The 17676-nt window shown below is 37.7% G+C and overlaps 9 protein-coding genes across 9 annotated transcripts; 7 read left to right on the top strand and 2 right to left on the bottom strand.

Moving 5' to 3' along the window:
* The first annotated feature begins 596 nt into the window (after nt 1-596).
* LOC134838115 (uncharacterized) lies at nt 597-1941 on the top strand. The gene has a single exon (XM_063853576.1). The coding sequence runs from the start codon at nt 624-626 to the stop codon at nt 1863-1865; it is 1242 nt and encodes a 413-aa protein (XP_063709646.1). The 5' UTR covers nt 597-623; the 3' UTR covers nt 1866-1941.
* A 126-nt stretch (nt 1942-2067) lies between these two features.
* On the top strand, nt 2068-3506 carry LOC134826987 (uncharacterized). The gene is made up of 2 exons (XM_063839506.1): nt 2068-2949; nt 3011-3506. Exons 1-2 carry the CDS (start codon nt 2110-2112, stop codon nt 3410-3412), a joined length of 1242 nt encoding a protein of 413 aa, XP_063695576.1. The 5' UTR covers nt 2068-2109; the 3' UTR covers nt 3413-3506.
* Nucleotides 3507-4693: 1187 nt separating this feature from the next.
* LOC134836624 (uncharacterized) lies at nt 4694-6095 on the top strand. Its single transcript, XM_063851811.1, has 2 exons — nt 4694-5277; nt 5341-6095. The coding sequence occupies exons 1-2, from the start codon at nt 4741-4743 to the stop codon at nt 6037-6039; spliced, it is 1236 nt and encodes a 411-aa protein (XP_063707881.1). The 5' UTR covers nt 4694-4740; the 3' UTR covers nt 6040-6095.
* Nucleotides 6096-6262: 167 nt separating this feature from the next.
* LOC134838469 (uncharacterized) lies at nt 6263-7702 on the top strand. The gene is made up of 2 exons (XM_063854006.1): nt 6263-7155; nt 7224-7702. Exons 1-2 carry the CDS (start codon nt 6307-6309, stop codon nt 7623-7625), a joined length of 1251 nt encoding a protein of 416 aa, XP_063710076.1. The 5' UTR covers nt 6263-6306; the 3' UTR covers nt 7626-7702.
* A 36-nt stretch (nt 7703-7738) lies between these two features.
* LOC134838468 (uncharacterized) lies at nt 7739-9216 on the top strand. The gene is made up of 2 exons (XM_063854005.1): nt 7739-8638; nt 8762-9216. Exons 1-2 carry the CDS (start codon nt 7790-7792, stop codon nt 9161-9163), a joined length of 1251 nt encoding a protein of 416 aa, XP_063710075.1. The 5' UTR covers nt 7739-7789; the 3' UTR covers nt 9164-9216.
* Nucleotides 9217-9295: 79 nt separating this feature from the next.
* LOC134830674 (cytosolic Fe-S cluster assembly factor Nubp2 homolog) lies at nt 9296-10284 on the top strand. The gene is made up of 2 exons (XM_063844232.1): nt 9296-9478; nt 9540-10284. Exons 1-2 carry the CDS (start codon nt 9368-9370, stop codon nt 10197-10199), a joined length of 771 nt encoding a protein of 256 aa, XP_063700302.1. The 5' UTR covers nt 9296-9367; the 3' UTR covers nt 10200-10284.
* Nucleotides 10197-13474, bottom strand: LOC134830664 (probable ATP-dependent RNA helicase DDX46). The gene is made up of 2 exons (XM_063844219.1): nt 13356-13474; nt 10197-13294 (listed from the first exon to the last, which is right to left on the bottom strand). The coding sequence occupies exons 1-2, from the start codon at nt 13385-13387 to the stop codon at nt 10258-10260; spliced, it is 3069 nt and encodes a 1022-aa protein (XP_063700289.1). The 5' UTR covers nt 13388-13474; the 3' UTR covers nt 10197-10257.
* Nucleotides 13475-13517: 43 nt separating this feature from the next.
* LOC134838456 (polymerase delta-interacting protein 2) lies at nt 13518-15412 on the top strand. Its single transcript, XM_063853989.1, has 4 exons — nt 13518-13702; nt 13819-14422; nt 14483-14640; nt 15101-15412. The coding sequence occupies exons 1-4, from the start codon at nt 13590-13592 to the stop codon at nt 15249-15251; spliced, it is 1026 nt and encodes a 341-aa protein (XP_063710059.1). The 5' UTR covers nt 13518-13589; the 3' UTR covers nt 15252-15412.
* On the bottom strand, nt 15386-17391 carry LOC134838455 (uncharacterized). Its single transcript, XM_063853988.1, has 5 exons — nt 17062-17391; nt 16778-16947; nt 16676-16717; nt 16426-16595; nt 15386-16372 (listed from the first exon to the last, which is right to left on the bottom strand). Exons 2-5 carry the CDS (start codon nt 16879-16881, stop codon nt 15639-15641), a joined length of 1050 nt encoding a protein of 349 aa, XP_063710058.1. The 5' UTR covers nt 16882-16947; nt 17062-17391; the 3' UTR covers nt 15386-15638.
* Between the last annotated feature and the right edge of the window lie 285 nt (nt 17392-17676).

Raw genomic sequence — 17676 nt, 5'->3', positions numbered from 1 at the left:
TCTGATGTTTCATAAGAGATAAAGAAAACGACCTTGAATGGGCAATTAATGCTTGTTGCGTAAAATTTTTGCACTTAAGTATAGAATTTAATATTTTTCACTCGCGGTTTAATTTTTTTTAGTTCAAAGACCTGAAAATTAACCAAAATCTATTAATTCATGAGCAAAAAGACATTTTTAAGACAAAATTCGATAACTTTTAGAATTTTAATATAAAAATTTGATCTCTAAAATTCTAAAAATCAATGAGAAAATATCAAAATATTATTTTTTGATTAAAAATCGACGTCACAAAAGCTCAACTAGCTTCAGGCGGAATAAATTAACACGCAATTCTCAAAAAAATATTAAAATTACGCAACTTAATTCTCTCTATGTATATTATTTAGACCAACGAACTGTTAAATTAATGGAAAAAACCCCTCTTGATGATTCATCAACTTTTTTTTGTTGATCTCTCAAAAAAGCGACCTTCGAATGTTTTATTTTGATCGCTATTCTCCCACAATACGACTCTCTTCTACATTTGTAGATGATTTTTGCGCCGATTCTCATTTTTAGCATTCGTCAAGCCAGTATTGAATGAACAACCATCACGTTCAGACGAGAATTGAAACAAAAAAATGTCTGATCAATACAGTAGTGACGAATTAAACCCGCCTGCATGGCTGAATGCGGATTTTTTCAAGACTGCTCTCAGTAAATTCTTGAAAGAAGACTCAATTTCTATCAAAAATGTCGAAATTCGTCCCGGAACGAAGCCCGGGCAACATTACGCGAGTATCATGTTCCGTGCTGAAGTCACTTACGACACAAAAACATCCCCAAATGCTGTGATAAAGTTGATTCTCAAGACAGTTCCGACGGAAGAAGGACACAAAATGGAATTTATGCGAGAAGCGACGGCTTTTAAGACGGAAATGCGGATGTACGAAGAAGTTTTACCCGAAATTCAGAAACTTTTGAAGGGCATTAATGATCCTTTGGTTATCGCTCCAACGCTCGTTTATCAAAGTAACGATCCGGCACCCGTAATTGTCTTCATCGACGAGACTCCGAACGGTTTCAAGCCTTACGAGAAAAATTTGAGCTTCGAAGAGGCCCAAATTGCGATTCAAACTCTTGCCAAATTTCACGCTTGCTCTCTTTTTGTCAACAAAAATGTCAAAGACCTGACCTTGTTTGATGATTGTCCGTACATTCCTGCTCCGGGTCGAACGGATTTCCTGCAATTCTTCTTCATGAAAGGCATGATTGATTCCGTGAAGGCAACGCGTGAATGGGAAGGCGAAGAAGCTTTAGCCGATAAATTGGAGAAAAATTTGGAAGTTTTCGAGCAACGAGTAAGGGAAGTCTTCAACGATTACACGAAACAATCGCATCAAGTGCTGGTTCATGGAGATTTTCAATTTCGCAACATGATTTTCCGGAATGAAGGTGCTAAAAGTGAAGATTTTTTGTTACTCGACTATCAATATTGTTATTGGAACACTCCAGCAATCGATATTTTTGGCTTGTTATATAACGTTTGCAATGAAGATGTTCGAGTGCATCACAGGAACGACGTCCTGATGAAGTATCATCAAGTTTTTAAGGAAACTTTGGAGAAATTGAACTACAATGGACCGATTCCGAGACTGCTTGATATCCAAATGGAGCTTTTGAGAGCCGGCATCTTCGAGTATATGATGGTTTTGTACTTTGTTCCCTTCCAATTCATAGATTTAACGAAACTTGACTTTGAAGAAGTGATGGAAAAGAAGGATTTTTTCAGTCTTACGAAAGAAGCGTTTCACAGCAAGGAGTTTAAAGAGGTCTGCATCAAGCGACTTAAGCATTTTATCGAAATGGGAGTCTTGGATTAACACTTAAAACAATTTTTCATTCAAATAAATGATATTTTTTACCACTTTGATCAATGTCAAGCCATATACTTGTCTCATACGATAAGATAACTCGAACAAAATGTTTCTCTTTTAAGTGAATTCTCTTTCTCTCTCGACAATTTTGTGATGTTTTGTTTCGGTATCTCAAAATATTATCAGTTTGTGTCCAACAATCAGCTGGTTTGCTCATTTTCATTCATTTATTTGCTTTTTGAATTAAAAAATGACTGAAGTTGCTTATAGTAGTGATGAACTTAATCCTCCAAAGTGGCTTAATTCTGAATTTTTTACTGCTGCACTTCGAAAATTCACCAAAAATGAAACTTTAGAAGTCACAAAGGTCGAATTGCGTCCCGGAACGAAGGCTGGAGAGCATTACACGAGCATTATGTTCAAAGCAAAAGTTTTTTATGACTCAAAAAATGTATCTGAGAACTCAATGGACTTAATTTTGAAGACAATTCCCGTTGAAGAAGGGCACAAAATGGATTTACTCAAAGAATCGACGGTTTTCAAGACGGAAATGAGGATTTACGGTGAAGTATTGCCCGAAATGCAAAAATTACTCAAACAAATTGACGATGAAACGATAATAGCTCCAACGCTCGTGTATCAAAGTAACGATCCAGCACCCGTAATTGTCTTTATCGATGAAGGTCCAAAGGGTTTTAAGCCTTACGAGAAGCCTTTTACATTCGAGCAAGTTCAAGTTTTGATCGAAAGAATTGCCAAATTTCACGCTTGTAGTTTTTTCTTGCAGAAAATTGGAAAACTTTCAAATTTCGATGATTGTCCATTCACGAAAGCTGAAGGAAAAGTCGATCTTTTGTCACTTTTTTATCGAGATTGTGTCTTTGATGCTCTAAAAACTGTTAAAAAATGGAAGGAATGCGAGTCATATAAGGATATTTTGGAAAAAATTACACAAATTTTCGATGAACGCTTAGAGGAAATTTTTCAAGACAAGTCTAAACAACCGTATCAAGTACTTTTGCACGGGGATTTTCAATTTAAAAACATGATTTCACGAAATGGAGGCCTCAGGAGTGAAGATTTCTTATTGGTAAACACTATTTTTGCTCATTTTAAGATTCAATGAACTTTAATCCCTGTAATTATTTCAGCTGGATTATCAATATTGTTATTGGAACTCACCTGCGATCGACGTAATTTCTCTCCTTTGTTGCTGTTGCGATGCAAATACCCGAAAAAATCATCGGGAAGAAGTAATTCGAAAATATTTTAAAATTTTTAATGAAACTTTGGTTAAATTGGATTACAAAGAAGCTCTTCCAAGGTTGTTGGATCTGCAATTGGAGATGATTCGTTGTGGCATGGTCGAATTTATGTTTTTCATGTCGTTCACGCCTTTTCAACTTATCGATTTTTCAAAGTTGGACCTCAATAAATTGATGGAAACGAGAGATTTTCATGGCGCGACAAAAGAAGTTTTTGAGACAGAAGGTTTTAAGGAAGATTTACTAAAGCGACTTGAGTTTTTGGTTGATATGGGAGCTCTTGAATGATTTTTTTTAAATATAAGATTTTATGAGAAAATTACTCAAAAATTTTCATTTTTAATTTTGTTGTCCTTGAGATCTAATTTTTTTTTTTTTTGAAAAAAAGTTAAAATAAAAAAAAATATAAAAAATCTTTTAATTTTGCTTTTCAATATTTTAAGAAAATTTTTAAAAAATAGAGAAAGTAGTCGAAAGAAATTTTTTTTAAGTTTCAATTTTTTGGCAGTTTTGAGTTGTAAAATGATTAAAAATGATAAATTAGAGCCCTCTGACAAATTTTTATCCATTTGGAGCAAGATTTGTCAAAAATGGCTTTGACACAGTTTTTGACACAGTTTTTTGCTCTTGATTTAGTTTTCAAAACAAAACTGTGTCAAAGAAAAAAATTTTTTTCAGTTTCAATTTTTCAGCAGTTTTGAGTTATAAAATGATTAAAAATGATAAATTAGAGCCCTCTGACAAATTTTTATCCATTTGGAGCAAGATTTGTCAAAAATGGCTTTGACACAGTTTTTGATTTAGTTTTGCTCTTGATTTAGTTTTCAAAACAAAACTGTGTCAAAGAAAACATTTTTTTTCAGTTTCAATTTTTTTGCAGTTTTGAGTTATAAAATGATTAAAAATGATAAATTAGAGTCCTCTGATAAATTTTTATCCATTTTGAGCAAGATTTGACAAAAATGGCTTTGACACAGTTTTTGATTTAGTTTTTTTCTTGATTTAGTTTTCAAAACAAAACTATGTCACAGGAAAAAAATTATTTAAATTTATTTAAATACATATTAATATTTATTTTTTTTATTAATTTTAAAATTTATTTTTTTTTAATTTTGTTTCCAGTTTTTTTAACAAAAAAATTAAAAAATCAAAATAGAATAATTTTTCAAATTTTATTAATTTTTTAATGCAATTTTTTAAAAGTTTTTTTTTCGTAAAGAGTTTTTTTTCAAAATATTTTTAAAAAAATTAAAAAAAATAAAATCTAAATTTTAATTTTATTATTTTTGATGAAAAAAAAATGCTGAATCATCAATAAAATGATAAAAATTAAAATTTAAATATTCTTATCAAATTTCATTCTTCCTTGTTTGAATATATTTATTAACATAAGTTAAAGTGCCCATAGATAGATAGATAAGAAATTAATTTTGAATGAAGCTTCTACCCATTTCATAATATTACGAGCAAATTATCTTCTCTCCGCAGATAATAAAACTACGAGCGAGAGCAAAATTTTCTATAAAACACGACAAGTTCTCAGCAAAATTATCAGTATTCGTTCATTATTCAACCCGTTCGAAGCTCCCGCTAAAAAAACAAGTCACACAATAACCATGGCTGAATACAGCAGTGATGAGCTCGTCGCACCCGACTGGCTTGACGCATCATTTTTCCAAAAAGTTGTTCGTGAATTCAACAAGGACACATCGATTGTCGTCAAAAACATCGCTACTCGTCCCGGAACGAAGCCTGGCGAGCATTACGCGAGTGTCATGTATCGCACAGAAGTCACTTTCGATTGCGCCGCATCCAAAAACAACGTTATCAAGTTAATTCTTAAGACAATGCCATTCGAGGAGGGTCACAAGAAACAATTTTTGCAAGAAACGACGGCTTTTAAGACGGAAATGCGAATGTATGGCGAAGTGTTGCCGGAAATGCAGCGACTTTTGAGAAGTATTAACGACCAAACTGTGATCGCACCTACTTTGGTGTACAAAAGTAACGAACCAGCACCCGTTATTGTCTTCATCGACGAAGGTCCGAACGGTTTTAAGCCCTACGAGTCGGCATTAACGCATGCGCAAGCTCAAGTTGTAATAGATCGCATTGCCAAGTTCCACGCGTGTTCCGTCAAGATGAACGAAAATGTATGTAAATATTAATTTAAATTTCAAATGTCATGCAAATTAATTATTTTTAACCATTTACAGGGAATTGATATGGCCTCGTTCAACGATTGCCCATTTGAAAAAGTTGAAGGTCGCATGGATTTCATGGAATTTTTCACGCCAAACATCCGAGATGCCCTCAAAACGATCAAGAAATGGAAAGGAGTCGACGACGTTATCCCTGTTTTGGAAAAACATGTTGAAGTTTTAGAGGAGCGCGTTCGAGAACTCTATCTAAATCGCAGCGATCGACGATATGAGGTCTTAACACACGGCGATTTCCAGTTTAAAAACATGATTTCGCGTAATGGAGGACTTAAAAGTGAAGATTACCTGTTACTTGACTATCAATTTTGTTATTGGTGCACGCCTGCGCCAGATGTCTTGGCTCTCTTGTACAACATCTGTCACGAGGAAGTCCGTTTGGAGCATCGGGAAGAGACAATTCGCAAATATTTTACAATTTTCACGGAAACTCTTCAAAAATTGCAGTTTAAAGGGAAAATGCCGCGATTAATTGACCTTCAGTTGGAAATTTTGCGATGTGGCATATTGGAATACATGAATTTCTTGATTTTTGTCCCATTTTTACAAATTGATTTTTCAAAGCTGGACCTCAATGAGATGGTTGAGAAGATGGATTTTCACAGTGCAGGCAAATTTGTCTTTGAATCCGAGAAATTTCAACGAACGTTCCTTGAACGGATCAGATTTCTCATCAACATGGGAGTTTTTGATTAATTTTTAAGTTTTATTTTTAGGTTTTTCAATGAATAAATGGGCAAATAGATGAAAAACTGCGCATTTTTTTACTTTTGCTTTGTTTGCGTTTGATCATTGAAGTACATATTATCAAATATTTGATGAGTTATCATTCAAATCAACAAAAAAACTTGTGAGAGAGAATCGAAAATCATTAAAACTAGTCTCTCATCGAAATATTGTTTCAGTAGTGAACGAATCGTCGTTACAGACTTACAAAAATAATTAAATTTACAACTCACGATCATGACAACCGCTAATGAAGAGTATAGTCGGGATGAATTAAATCCCCCTGCATGGTTAAATGACGATTTTTTTCAATCTGCTGTGCGTTCTTTTAAACAAGACGAGACAATAACGGTTAAAAATCTCGTTTTGCGTCCCGGAACGAAGCCTGGCGAGCATTATGCGAGTATCATGTTTCGTGCTGAAGTGACTTTCGACTCAAAAAGTTCGAAAAATGAAAAAATCATGTTAATTCTGAAGACAATGCCGATTGAAGAAGGCGCGAAAATGGATTTGCTCAAAGAAACGACGGCTTTTTCGACGGAAACGCGAATGTATGAGGAAATTTTACCGGAAATGGAGAGAATTTTGAAGAAAATTGGGGATGAAACGCGTATTGGACCTACTTTGGTGTACGCAAGTAATGATCCAGCACCTGTAATTGTCTTAATAGACGAAAGCCCGAACGGGTTTCAAACCTATTCAAAGGGTTTGGATGTAGAGCAAATTCAAGTTGTGGTAGAAAGAATCGCAAAATTTCATGCTTGCTCCGTTTTTATGAACGAAAATGGAGTTGATATGAAAAGTTTTTGCGATTCGCCGTACGAATTGAAGGAAGGACGTCCCGATTTCTTGGAAGAACTTTTTATGCCGACAATTAGGAAAGCTGTTGAAGCATTTAAAACATGGGACGTCGATGAAAACTTGAAAAATGTCTTGGGAAAGAACTTGGAAGTCTTAGCTGAACGGATTCGAGACCTCTTTTTGAATAGCGAAAAGCGTTTTTATTCGGTTTTGATGCATGCCGACTTTCATTTCAAAAATATGATGTATCGGAATGACGGAAAAAAGAGTGAGGATTACCTTTTGGTAAGTTTTTAACCTTTTTAACAAAATTTTAAGTCAAAAAATACTAAAAAAATTTAAAAAAATTTTAGCTTGACTTTCAATTTTGTATGTGGAACACTCCTGCGAGCGATATCTACTCCCTAATTAACAGCGTTGGTGACGATGACATTCGTGAAAAGCATCGAAACGAAATTTTCGAGCAATATTTTGTCATTTTTCGAGGTACTTTGGAAAAATTGGGCTTTCAAGGCAAAATTCCAACATTCGATGATTTTCAAAAGGAGCTTTTACGCTGCTCTCTGATCGAATACATGTTCTTTATCATCTTTGTGCCTTTTCAACACGTTGACTGGTCCTCTATCGACATCAATGCGATCATGGAGACGAAGGATTTTCACAGCACCGTCAAAGGAGTGTGGAAAAACGAGAATTTTCAAGCAAAATTCATCAAATTAGTCGAACGATTACTTCCATTGGGAACTTTTGACTAAATTTCGAACCACAATTTGATTGTGTTTGCTTTGTAATCTAATAAATTTTGCATCAAGGTCAATAATTTTATCTATGAGTTCATTTTAATTAACGTTCATTCAACAGAAACACTCTCAGTGACGATCCAACCATCAAATCAAACACACGTAAAACCCAAAAAATTATGGCAAGTGATAAAAGTGAGTACAGCAGCGACGAGCAAAATCCCCCAGAATGGCTAAATAATACGTTTTTCGAGCAAGCATTGGCGGAATATTTGAGCGATACGGCAATTTGTGTCACCAAAGTGGATTTTCGACCGGGAACCAAGGCAGGCGATCATTACGGAAGTTGCATGTTTCGAGCAAAAGTCACTTTTGACACGAGAAAATCAACCTGTGACGTCATAAATTTAATCATAAAGACCCTTCCTGTGGATGATGGCGCAAAATTGGAGCTTTTACGCGAATGCACGGCATTTAAAACGGAAATGAAAATGTATGGAGAAGTACTTCCGGAAATGCATCGATTGCTGCGAACAATAAACGATGACACAAAAATCTGTCCCACGATTGTGTATCAAAGTAATGAACCTGCGCCGATTTTGATGTTTATTGATGAAGGCCCGAATGGCTTCAAATCGTTCGAAAAAGCGCTAAATTTGGAACAAACAAAGGTTTTGTGTGACAGAATCGCGAAATTTCACGCGTGTTCGGTGTATATGAACGAAAATGGAGTGGATTTGACGACGATGGATGATTGCCCGTACAAAAAAGTTGAAGGAAAGATGAATTTTTTGTCATTTTTCATCACGAAAAATATCAAAAGTGCCGTTAATTCAGTCAAAAAGTGGAAAAGCGTTGATGATATATTGGAAGTTATGGAGAAAAATGTTGCTGTTTTCGACGAACGGATTGAAAGTCTCTTCCGGAGTCAAGATAAACTTCCGTATCAGATATTAATTCATGGGGATTTTGGTTTTAAGAATATGATGTATCGCAATGACGGTACAAAAAGTGAAGATTTTCTTTTGGTGAGCATTGTTTTCTTCATTTTTTAATTATTTTAACCAAAACTCATGAAAAAACTTAAATTTCTCTCTGAAATTTTTTGAAAAACTTAAATTTTTGACATTTGAAAAATATTTTTTTTACAGATTGACTACCAATTCTGCTATTGGAACACTCCAGCGATGGATGTCCTTGCCCTTTTATACATGTGTGCCAACTTCGAAGCTCGTAAAAGCCACCGAGAAGCAATTATTCAAGAATATTTCATAATTTTCATCGATACCTTGACGAAACTTGACTACAAAGGACGTTTTCCTGAATTATCTGACTTGCAAACGGAGATTAAACGTTGCGGTCTCTTAGAATACATGTTCCTGATGGTTTTTGTTCCCTTCGAATACGTCGATTTTACCAAACTTAACATGAACGAGATGATGGAGAACCAAGATTTGCATGGAATTTCCAAACATGCCTTTGAAAATGCAGATTTTCAGGAAATGTTGGTCAACCGTGTGCGTTATTTGATTGAAATTGGAGCTTTTGACTGATTTTTTGGCATGGATTGCACTCAATAAAAAATCTAAATTTGAATTTTTAACGATTTTTGTCCATATGTGTCATTTAAAGTCCCGTTCATTCATCTGTTGGATGAATTCATTCAAAAACAGCTGACTGGAAATCGTCAATTCATGTTTTAATTTCATCACGATAACAAATTTCCGGATAATTCTTCAAAAATTTAGTGATTTACGATGTTAGACAACGTAAAACATATCGTTCTCGTGCTCTCAGGGAAAGGCGGCGTTGGAAAATCCACAGTTTCAACCCAACTTGCATTGACACTCAAGGAATCCGGTTTCAAAGTAACTTTACAACCTTTGAAATTTCATCAAATCTCTCAAAAATCTCATTTTTTCCTTTCAGACAGGACTTTTGGATATCGATCTCTGCGGTCCAAGTGTTCCATACCTCCTCGGACTCGAAGATAAGGAAATCCATCAATGCGAGGAAGGATGGGTGCCCGTTTACACAGATGCCGATCAACGTCTCGCTGTCATGTCAATCGGTTTCTTGCTCAAAAATCGCACAGATCCGATCATTTGGCGAGGTCCCAAGAAAACGGCGATGATTCGGCAGTTCTTGAACGACGTCAATTGGGACGAACTCGATTTTTTGATAATTGACACGCCGCCCGGCACATCAGACGAACACATTACCGTGATGGAATGCATGCGAGAAGTCAAGTGTGATGGAGCGATAATTGTAACGACGCCGCAGGAAGTCGCAATCGAGGATGTACGCAAGGAAATTACGTTCTGCAAAAAGACGGGAATCGAAATTTTGGGCGTTGTTGAGAACATGAGTGGATTTGTGTGTCCAAATTGCAGCGAATGTTCGAATATTTTCTCATCGGGAGGCGGCGAAGCACTTGCTGAACTTGCCAAAGTGCCGTTTTTGGGAAAATTACCGATAGATCCGCGAGTTGGAGACTTGGGAGGAACGGGAAAAGCTTGTGTGAAGGAATTGCCGGAATGTACAACGTCAAAAGTTTTAAAAGAAATTGCACAAAAGCTATCGGGATAGAAGTTTTCGTCATTTTTAATAGAGAATTGTTGCATTTTTTACAATAAAAAAGGGAAATTTACAAGACTTTGTAACGTGCTTTGTTAATGAGATGATGTGACGTCGCCTGCATCTTCAACAATTCGTCCTTGATGAGTCGAGTAATCTCCCGTTTCGCTTTCGACACCGCCAACTCACTGCAACTCTCGATGGCGAGATATAATTTTCGTTCGCCCTCAGGCACAGGCTTGCCTGGCGGAACATAAGTACCTCGAACAGTCAACCCAGCCTCCGAATATTCGGAAATTTGGGCAAGAGCTTCTTTGGAAGTGACTTTCCATCGAGCTTGTTGCGGAAAATCGTTAATTTCAAGCTCTTCCTCGTATTTGCGGAAAACTTGCTCCGACTGTTCGGGATTGTCCTCGTCGTCTTTCGGTTGATAATTGAGTTTTGTATTCAATTTAGCAGCGAGTTGCTCTGCGACAGTCTTTGCTGTTATCAGTGGATGCGATCCCTTGAGAATTGCTTCGGCAGCTTGTTGTGTGGCGCCTTTCGATTCTGTGCCCAAATTCTTCGCCATATTAATGCGCGATGCCAATTTCTTCGCTAATTCCAGTTTTTCAGCATTCGTTGTTGTACTTGAAGTTGTCACAGGAACATTTGTCGTGATAATTGGCGCTTCAACTTCCTTCACAATGCGTTTCGTGGCGAACATCGACTCAATCGTTTGATCAATGTCGTTCTCCAAGTCATCCTCGTCGTCAGAATCTTGCAATCCGAGTGCCGCTTTTTGAAGTTTCTTCTTCTCATTTGCGATTGCAGCCTCTTGTTCGTCGAATTTGAAGCCTTTGCCGCTGAAACCGCCTCCGGTATGAACTTTTTTGCCGCTTGCCTCTTGAGCTGCTTTATATTCTTCGAACAAATTCTTCAAATCTTCGGGGACTTCGACATTTGACAACTCCAAGGCACGTATAATCTCGCCAGCGTATCTTCCTTGTTCGTGATTCACAAAAGTCCATGCGCAGCCTTTGTTTCCGGCGCGTCCTGTTCTTCCCACGCGATGTACATAATCCTCATAATGGTTCGGACAATCATAATTGACGACTAAGATGAGTTGTTTGACATCCAAACCGCGAGCTGCGACGGAAGTTGCTATCAAAAGCTTACATTTGCCACTTTTGAAGTCGAGAATCGTTGAATCACGATCAAATTGATCGATTCCGCCATGGAGACACATGCACGGATACGAAGCTTTCATGAGGTCTTTCAACAGGATATCCGCGTTTTCTTGTTTGTCCACGAAAACGATGATACTTCCGTGTTCCTGATACTGTCCCAAAAGCTCCAACAGCTTAAAGAACTTTGCATCGTCTTCCAACACACAAACGTGCTGCTCAACCTCTTTACATACCACAGAACGACCTCCAACGATAATTTCAATAGGTTTTTTCAAAATTCTTCGTGCCAAAGCTTCCATTTGCCGCGGAAAAGTAGCACTAAATAACACAGTTTGTCGATCAGGTCTCACATTATCGACAATTCGCATGACTTGCGGTTCAAATCCCATATCGAACATCCGATCAGCTTCATCCAGCACGATATATGTCACGCGTCGCAAATTCGTGACTCTTCCTGAATTCGCTGCCAACATATCTATCATGCGTCCCGGCGTGCAAACGATTATTTCAGCACCTCTTTTGAGCTCTGCGATTTGTTCGGAGATCCCTGTGCCGCCATAAACGCAAACAGCATGCAGTTGAAGGGATTTTGAGAACTTTCGAATGTCTTTTCCGATTTGCATGCAAAGTTCTCGTGTCGGAGTCAAGATAATCGCTATCGGGCCATCTCCTTCCTCCAATGGAGGTTGATCCAAAATGTGACGAAACATCGGCAGAATGAACGCCAAAGTCTTTCCGCTGCCCGTTTTGGCGATTCCAATGAGATCTCGTCCTGACATCACCGCGGGAATGGCTTGTGCTTGAATGGGAGTCGGTTTTTCGAACTTCATCTTCTTCAAAACTTCCAATTCTTTCTTCGAAATGCCACATTGCGCCCAAGTTTTGATCGGTTTGGGACATCCTTTGCCTTTTACTTGAATTCCTTCCATGTCGCAGCGATATTGGTCGACTTCTTCGGGCGTCATTTGGGCAATTTCGGGTACTTCTTTGTAAAATTCCTTACGGAATGTGTTGTAAGTCATCGCGGAATGATCTACTTTTGCCAGTTCTTTCTTTTGTTTGTTCGCGAGATTCGCAGCGGTGTCTTTGATGTCTTCCATTTCTTCTTCGCTCGAGTATTCGAGACCGTCTTGATTTTGTTCCAACAGTTCTCCCTTCTTTTTGGATGTTTCTTTGCCATTGGCGTTGGTTTCGGTCTTTTTTGCGACTCCCGTGACAATTGTTAAACCTCCTTTGTTGGATTTGGGCTTTTCATCTAAATTTTTCAGCGATCGCACTTCGTCTTGTACTTGTTTCATGTAAGCATCCAACGGATCAATGTCATCTTCGTCATCGTCTTCTTGTGATTTTTTGTCTTTTTCACTGCTTTCAGTGTCTTCGTCATCAACATCGATCGTTTTTGGCGGCGGTGCAGGCGAATTTTCATCCGTTTCCATCTTTTCCGTGATCGTTGGTAATGGCGGCGTTCCCGATGATGAACTAAATTTCGATACAGGAGTATCAGGCTTTACTTCAATGACATCATCATCCGATTCCTCGTCATCCAATGACCAAATTTTTCCTGTTGGCGCCGGGATTACACTTGCCAATACGCGATCTTTCTTTCCCATTTCCAGCTCTTTGCGTTTTCTCTCCGCACGCCATCGCTCAATGCGTTCACGACGCTTTTGCATTTCCGCTTCCAGCTGTTTTTGCGCCTCATCTTTGTCAACGGTGCCCGGAACTGGAATATCAAAGGTTGTTTCGCGCTTCGTTGGTTCAGGTTTGCTGCTGGAAGAACTTGTTTCGCGTTTCTCGTATTTGCTGGGCGACTCAAATCTGCGACGTCGAGGCTTTTCTTCGGGCGTACGGGATCTGTGACGGTCTTTACGCTTCTCTTCACGGCGTTTTTTGCGATCATTTGACCTCGAACGACTCCTGGAGCGTTTCTTGTCTTTTCTGAAAGGGAAAATTTTAGTTTTTTCTTGAAAAATTTCAAAAAATTTTGATAAATTCTTACTTGTTATCGCGATCTCTGCTATCACGACCCATTTTTAAGTGATTTTTTAGACAAAAAATACGGAAAAACACAAGAAATTCAATTAACTTTGCCGATTGAACGTTTGTTTACGTTTTTAATGGCGACACAAGTTGAACTGTCAATGTTCAAGTGACAGTCTCCGTAGACATTTCACCATCGTAAAAACAATTGAAGTTCATAAATTCGGGAAATTTGGTGAAAAATCGCAAAAAAATGACGATTTTGTGTCGTTTTGGGTTGTTGAGCATCTCCAAAGCCTGCAGCCACAAAGGATTATTCAATGTTGCCTTGCGAACGATCTCTGTGAGTTCGACGCAAAAGACTCGGTAAGTGTAAAAGTTTCTCCGTAGTTGTTACAAAACAAGGTCTCGAAGGTTTTCTCATCAATTTGATGCTCGACTTGGCTTATATAACTAAAAATTCGACATTTTTCATCTTTTAGCTTGGCTGAAGTGGGCAAATTGGAAACGCCAAAGTCCCAAGGCAAATACGAAACAGGTCAATTGTTCCTCCATCGAGTCTTTGGGTATCGTGGCATCATCTTGTTTCCGTGGGCAGCGCGCGTTTACGACAGAGACATTCCCAACAACAGCAAGAATGTCGAAGCGAATGCCGACTCAAATCATCCGCCATCCAGCAAGGAAGTTCAACGCAAAACCCACACATTTTACCAAGTGCTCATCGATCAGCGGGATTGCCCCTATATTCGAGCACAAACCGAAGCAGTGACCTTTTTAGGAAATCAAGAGTCTTCTCGCAGCTTATATGCGATCCCTGGCTTGGATTATGTCGCGCACGAAGACATTTTGCCGTATCTCGCCTCGGAAAGAACTCCTTTGCAACACGAATTATTCGACAAATTTCTCGCTTTCAATCCGGAAAAGGAGACGTTCGAAGCGCAAGACACTCTCAAAGCGTGGCAACAAAAAAACCATCCATGGCTTGAACTCTCGGATGTGCATAAAGAGACGACTGAAGGCATCCGCGTTACTGTGATACCGTTTTATATGGGATGTCGCGAAACGCCCGCCTCAAGTGTTTATTGGGTAAGAAGAATTGACCTTGAAAATGAGAATTTTTTGAACTAAATCTTTGATTTTTTTTAGTGGCGTTATTGCATTCGTTTAGAAAATTTGGGTGAATTGACGGTACAGCTTCGAGAGAGACATTGGAGAATATTTTCGTTGTCAGGAACATTAGAAACAGTGCGTGGCAGAGGCGTTGTTGGGCAAGAACCTGTTTTAAGTCCTCGTTTACCTGCGTTGTAAGTGATTTTTCTGTTAAAATTCATAAAATTTTCGAAAATTTTTCGGATTTCATAGACCTCTAAGGCATTAGAGAGGAAAAATATCGAGTTTCGTGTCTCAAACAGTACAAATAATTAATTTTTCCAATAGGATTTTTCAAAATTTTTCATATTTTTGTTTATCATAATTTTGAAAATTAAGAGGATTTTAACATTTTTGACTCAAAACTTAAAAAAATTAGAAAATTTATATTTTAAACATGACTTCAACAAAAAATTTGAAATTTTTTAAAATATTTTTGAACAAAATTGGCAAAATTTGTTCAAAATTAAGAAAAAAAATTTTTTTTTATGCTCGTTATTTGATATTCCTCTTAAAAAATTTTAAAAAATTATTCAGAAGGAGGAAATCCAAGAAATTTTCGACATTTTAAATCAAAAACAATCAAATTTAAATGAAAAAAAATTAATTTTTTAGCCAATATTCATCACATGTGTCTCTCCAAGCGCCTTCAGGTCACATGTGGGGCACATTCAGGATGGAACGCGAAGATGGTCACACTTTTGATTGTCGATGCCCGCCTTTTAGCCTAGAATCCAAGCCAGATACGACGAATGAAGAGTCTTAAGCAATAATTGAGCGATATTTGGGTTTTCCAGTGTAACTGATAAGTTGTGTTTTTGCTGAATTAAATCATAAAATTCTGTATATATCGAATAAATTTAATTTTCTAACAATAGGAAAGAATCGAAATGGGATTTTTTTGAAATGTTTAGATTTATTTTAAAATTTATTTTTTTAATCTTTGTTTTTTTTTTGTATCTTAAAGATCGTTTGTATCATTTTTTCCATTATTTATAAGTTACTTAGTTTAATATTTATCCAACTTGACCTAGATTGTTTTTCTTGTTACGAATGTAATTGAATCATCAAAAAAACCATCAAATTCTTCCACATATAATCACACGTAGGTAGACGATAACACGCATTCTACTAATCGTTTAAAATACTTGACTTATTGACTATTTTGAAATTGTTCGGCGTACCGTAGTCGCTGTTTGTGCCGCACTTCGATGCAATCGCGCACGACACGCGACACCAACTCATCCGTGAGATCGGCATCGAGATCCTGTAACACCTTGCCCACATATTTCCCGATGCCAAATTCGTCGGCATCCGTTTTGGGACTACTTTGGTGCGGATTTGGCGATATGGCAGCTGCTTGAGCAGAGTTACTACTATTAAGTGACTGATTGTTTGGCGGCGTCGTCGTCGACGATGTTGTTGCAGCGGCTGCCGTTGTAGCTGAGATCAATGCCGCAAGCTCGGATTTGTCTTGATTCGTTAAAAGGGGAATGGGTTGTTCGCCATTTTCCGCTGACGATGGCGCTTCTGTGCATTTTCGACGTTTACTCGAAGTTGTGGATGTGCGTTCTTTAACTGTCGTTGCACTGCCATTGCTGAATTCCAAGTTGAGCGGTTCCGATTGCACGTAATCCAATTCGTTTTCTTCGTCGCTGCCCGCTTCCGAGGCATTTATTCGACTGAGACTGGTAGCGAGGAAACTGAGACGCTCGAAATAGGCCCAATGCACGGAATCTGAAGCATCGTCTTCGTTTGTGTTGGCATTTCCGTTGGCTTTTGGGTCTTTTTCCATGCTTGTATTGCTGCTGTTGTTTGCTGGCGTGCTACGATGCGCCTTCCGGGAGTAATATCCTTTGAGACTATCCCATTTTCGACGAACAATTTCTAAAAAAAAATAATTTTAATATGGATTCATGAAAAATGACAAAAAATTATACCGTAAGTGTATCCATGATCTGGATATTTGTTGCCAAGAACATTCACAAGCTCCAAAAATAGGTTTTTATTCATCCTCACATTGCGGTACATCACATCTGTCGTATCCCAAATGCTTGGATGTGCTTTTATGAATTCAATGAGAAAGAGTGTTGGTTCATCTTGCCATTCGCTAAAAGAAAAAAGTTGAATTTTATGTTAATTTCATTCATTTTTTGAGTTTCAAGTCGGGATTCGAAACAGAGGCCTTACAATTTCTTCCGTTTAGGTGCTCTTGATCCTCGTCGTGATTCACTAAAAATATAAAATTTCATTAATTTTTTAAAAATCTCTTAAAAAATGAAGAAATTTCACCTTCTATCACGTTCCGGCGTTCGATCCTTGGCATTGGGCTCCGAGATTTCCTCATCCTCAAGTTTGATATTTGACACAATGTGATGGTCCTGCCGTTCCTCCATGTCGTGATCTGACGTGTGACGACTCAGCAGTAACTTTAACACTTTGGCACCGGTCTCTTTTCCCACCTGAAACGGCAAAAAATGCCGGGCTCGTAAATTTTAAGTTTTTTTCTCTGCCAAACAACAAGATGGCCGATTGCGAAACAAAAACAACAAAAAAGTTTTTGCGGTTTCACGTACCTCAGCAGCAATTTATGAATGAAATTCGATGTTTTTTCGCACGATTCGAGCTCCGGATTGCTCTGTGACTCCCTTTGGCGCGTACAAAAAACGTTCGAGATGCAATATCCGTAAAAACATCAAAAATACAAACAAGAAGTTGGTTTTTTTTGTTTGCCAATTAGCTATTCGTATGGGCATGCGTGGCGTAATTGAAAATTTGGAGAGTACCTGACACTAACGGAAATGCCGGGAAAAATATTTGCCTTAAAAACTGATTTTTTCTTTAAAAAAGGACTTAAAAGGAGCAGGATAAAAGGTCAGATATGAAAATTAAAAAGCCTCCTCTAATAGGAATGAACAACACATGATATGGAAATCATGACGAAATCCACATGAATTCATCGTGTACAACTTTGGAAGCCCATATCTCAGGAGTTTTTCACAAATTCCGCCTAAAAGTCTTCTACGAGTTGTAGCTTTTAGTGTCTTCTTTCAACTTCCTCGGGATGCAAAGTACCTGAAATTAACAAAAAATCCCATAAAATGCCCCCTCAGGTTTAGTTTCTTACCGAAAAACGAGATGGCGCTGCTAATACAAACGCTCTGCCTGCTGATTCAAGTAATTTATCACTT

This window comes from Culicoides brevitarsis, chromosome 1 (assembly GCF_036172545.1).
Source record: "Culicoides brevitarsis isolate CSIRO-B50_1 chromosome 1, AGI_CSIRO_Cbre_v1, whole genome shotgun sequence".
Lineage (NCBI taxonomy): Eukaryota > Metazoa > Arthropoda > Insecta > Diptera > Ceratopogonidae > Culicoides > Culicoides brevitarsis.
This window is presented reverse-complemented; position numbering and strand designations above follow the sequence as displayed.

Bases quoted from the DNA above. Each gene is read 5' to 3' on its own strand.
- LOC134838115 (XM_063853576.1), top strand. From the start codon at position 624: ATGTCTGATCAATACAGTAGTGACGAATTAAACCCGCCTGCATGGCTG.
- LOC134838456 (XM_063853989.1), top strand. From the start codon at position 13,590: ATGACGATTTTGTGTCGTTTTGGGTTGTTGAGCATCTCCAAAGCCTGC. The intron at 13,703-13,818 runs GTAAGTGTAAAA...TTCATCTTTTAG, and splicing joins AGTTCGACGCAAAAGACTCG to CTTGGCTGAAGTGGGCAAAT. The intron at 14,641-15,100 runs GTAAGTGATTTT...TTAATTTTTTAG, and splicing joins AGTCCTCGTTTACCTGCGTT to CCAATATTCATCACATGTGT.
- LOC134830674 (XM_063844232.1), top strand. From the start codon at position 9,368: ATGTTAGACAACGTAAAACATATCGTTCTCGTGCTCTCAGGGAAAGGC. The intron at 9,479-9,539 runs GTAACTTTACAA...TTTTCCTTTCAG, and splicing joins TCAAGGAATCCGGTTTCAAA to ACAGGACTTTTGGATATCGA.
- LOC134838469 (XM_063854006.1), top strand. From the start codon at position 6,307: ATGACAACCGCTAATGAAGAGTATAGTCGGGATGAATTAAATCCCCCT. The intron at 7,156-7,223 runs GTAAGTTTTTAA...AAAAAATTTTAG, and splicing joins AGAGTGAGGATTACCTTTTG to CTTGACTTTCAATTTTGTAT.
- LOC134838468 (XM_063854005.1), top strand. From the start codon at position 7,790: ATGGCAAGTGATAAAAGTGAGTACAGCAGCGACGAGCAAAATCCCCCA. The intron at 8,639-8,761 runs GTGAGCATTGTT...TTTTTTTTACAG, and splicing joins AAAGTGAAGATTTTCTTTTG to ATTGACTACCAATTCTGCTA.
- LOC134838455 (XM_063853988.1), bottom strand. From the start codon at position 16,881: ATGGAGGAACGGCAGGACCATCACATTGTGTCAAATATCAAACTTGAG. The intron at 16,596-16,675 runs GTAAGGCCTCTG...TTTTTCTTTTAG, and splicing joins GCACCTAAACGGAAGAAATT to CGAATGGCAAGATGAACCAA. The intron at 16,373-16,425 runs GTATAATTTTTT...ATTTTTTTTTAG, and splicing joins AGATCATGGATACACTTACG to AAATTGTTCGTCGAAAATGG.
- LOC134836624 (XM_063851811.1), top strand. From the start codon at position 4,741: ATGGCTGAATACAGCAGTGATGAGCTCGTCGCACCCGACTGGCTTGAC. The intron at 5,278-5,340 runs GTATGTAAATAT...AACCATTTACAG, and splicing joins CCGTCAAGATGAACGAAAAT to GGAATTGATATGGCCTCGTT.
- LOC134830664 (XM_063844219.1), bottom strand. From the start codon at position 13,387: ATGGGTCGTGATAGCAGAGATCGCGATAACAA. The intron at 13,295-13,355 runs GTAAGAATTTAT...TTTCCCTTTCAG, and splicing joins AGCAGAGATCGCGATAACAA to AAAAGACAAGAAACGCTCCA.
- LOC134826987 (XM_063839506.1), top strand. From the start codon at position 2,110: ATGACTGAAGTTGCTTATAGTAGTGATGAACTTAATCCTCCAAAGTGG. The intron at 2,950-3,010 runs GTAAACACTATT...TAATTATTTCAG, and splicing joins GGAGTGAAGATTTCTTATTG to CTGGATTATCAATATTGTTA.